Genomic DNA, 345 nt, shown 5'->3' with positions numbered 1-345 from the left:
AGCCCCGAGCTGCCGGAGCGCGCAGCAGCAGCAGCAGCAGCAGCAGCAGCAGCAGCAGCGGCGGCGCGCGGCAGCCGGCTGGTGGTGCGCGAAGAGGCCTCCGGCGCGCTGGTGGTCGACAGCGAAGTCTGCTGCAACGCGCTCTACCAGCACCAGAAAGAAAGCATCATAACTTGGCAAGAAGGCCGCAGGGGGGACTTCTACAGGGCCTTGTCTTTCCAGCACCCCCACGGCTGCTTCGCGCTGTGGTCTTACATTTCGCTGCTGTTTCCGGAGGCGCTGTCGGGGAGTTTGAGCGACGAGGAGGAGGAGGAGGAGGCGGAGGCGGAGGGCGCGGCCCGCGCC

At 67.8% G+C, this 345-nt stretch overlaps 1 protein-coding gene across 1 annotated transcript in view; it reads left to right on the top strand.

Moving 5' to 3' along the window:
• Positions 1–345, top strand: part of ETH_00042080 (uncharacterized protein) — a gene marked incomplete at both ends in the record, with an annotated part of 2,604 nt that overhangs the window by 1,231 nt on the left and 1,028 nt on the right. The window contains 2 exons of the mRNA XM_013374994.1: positions 3–111; positions 207–345. Coding sequence (XP_013230448.1) covers positions 3–111; positions 207–345 — 248 coding nt within the window. The remainder of the gene's footprint in view (positions 1–2; positions 112–206) is intronic.

Source organism: Eimeria tenella, genomic scaffold, assembly GCF_000499545.2.
Source record: "Eimeria tenella Houghton genomic scaffold, Eth_scaff2444, whole genome shotgun sequence".
Classification (NCBI taxonomy): Eukaryota; Apicomplexa; class Conoidasida; order Eucoccidiorida; family Eimeriidae; genus Eimeria; species Eimeria tenella.
The sequence above is the reverse complement of the archived record's forward strand: the minus strand, read 5'-3'. Positions and strand labels throughout refer to the sequence as shown.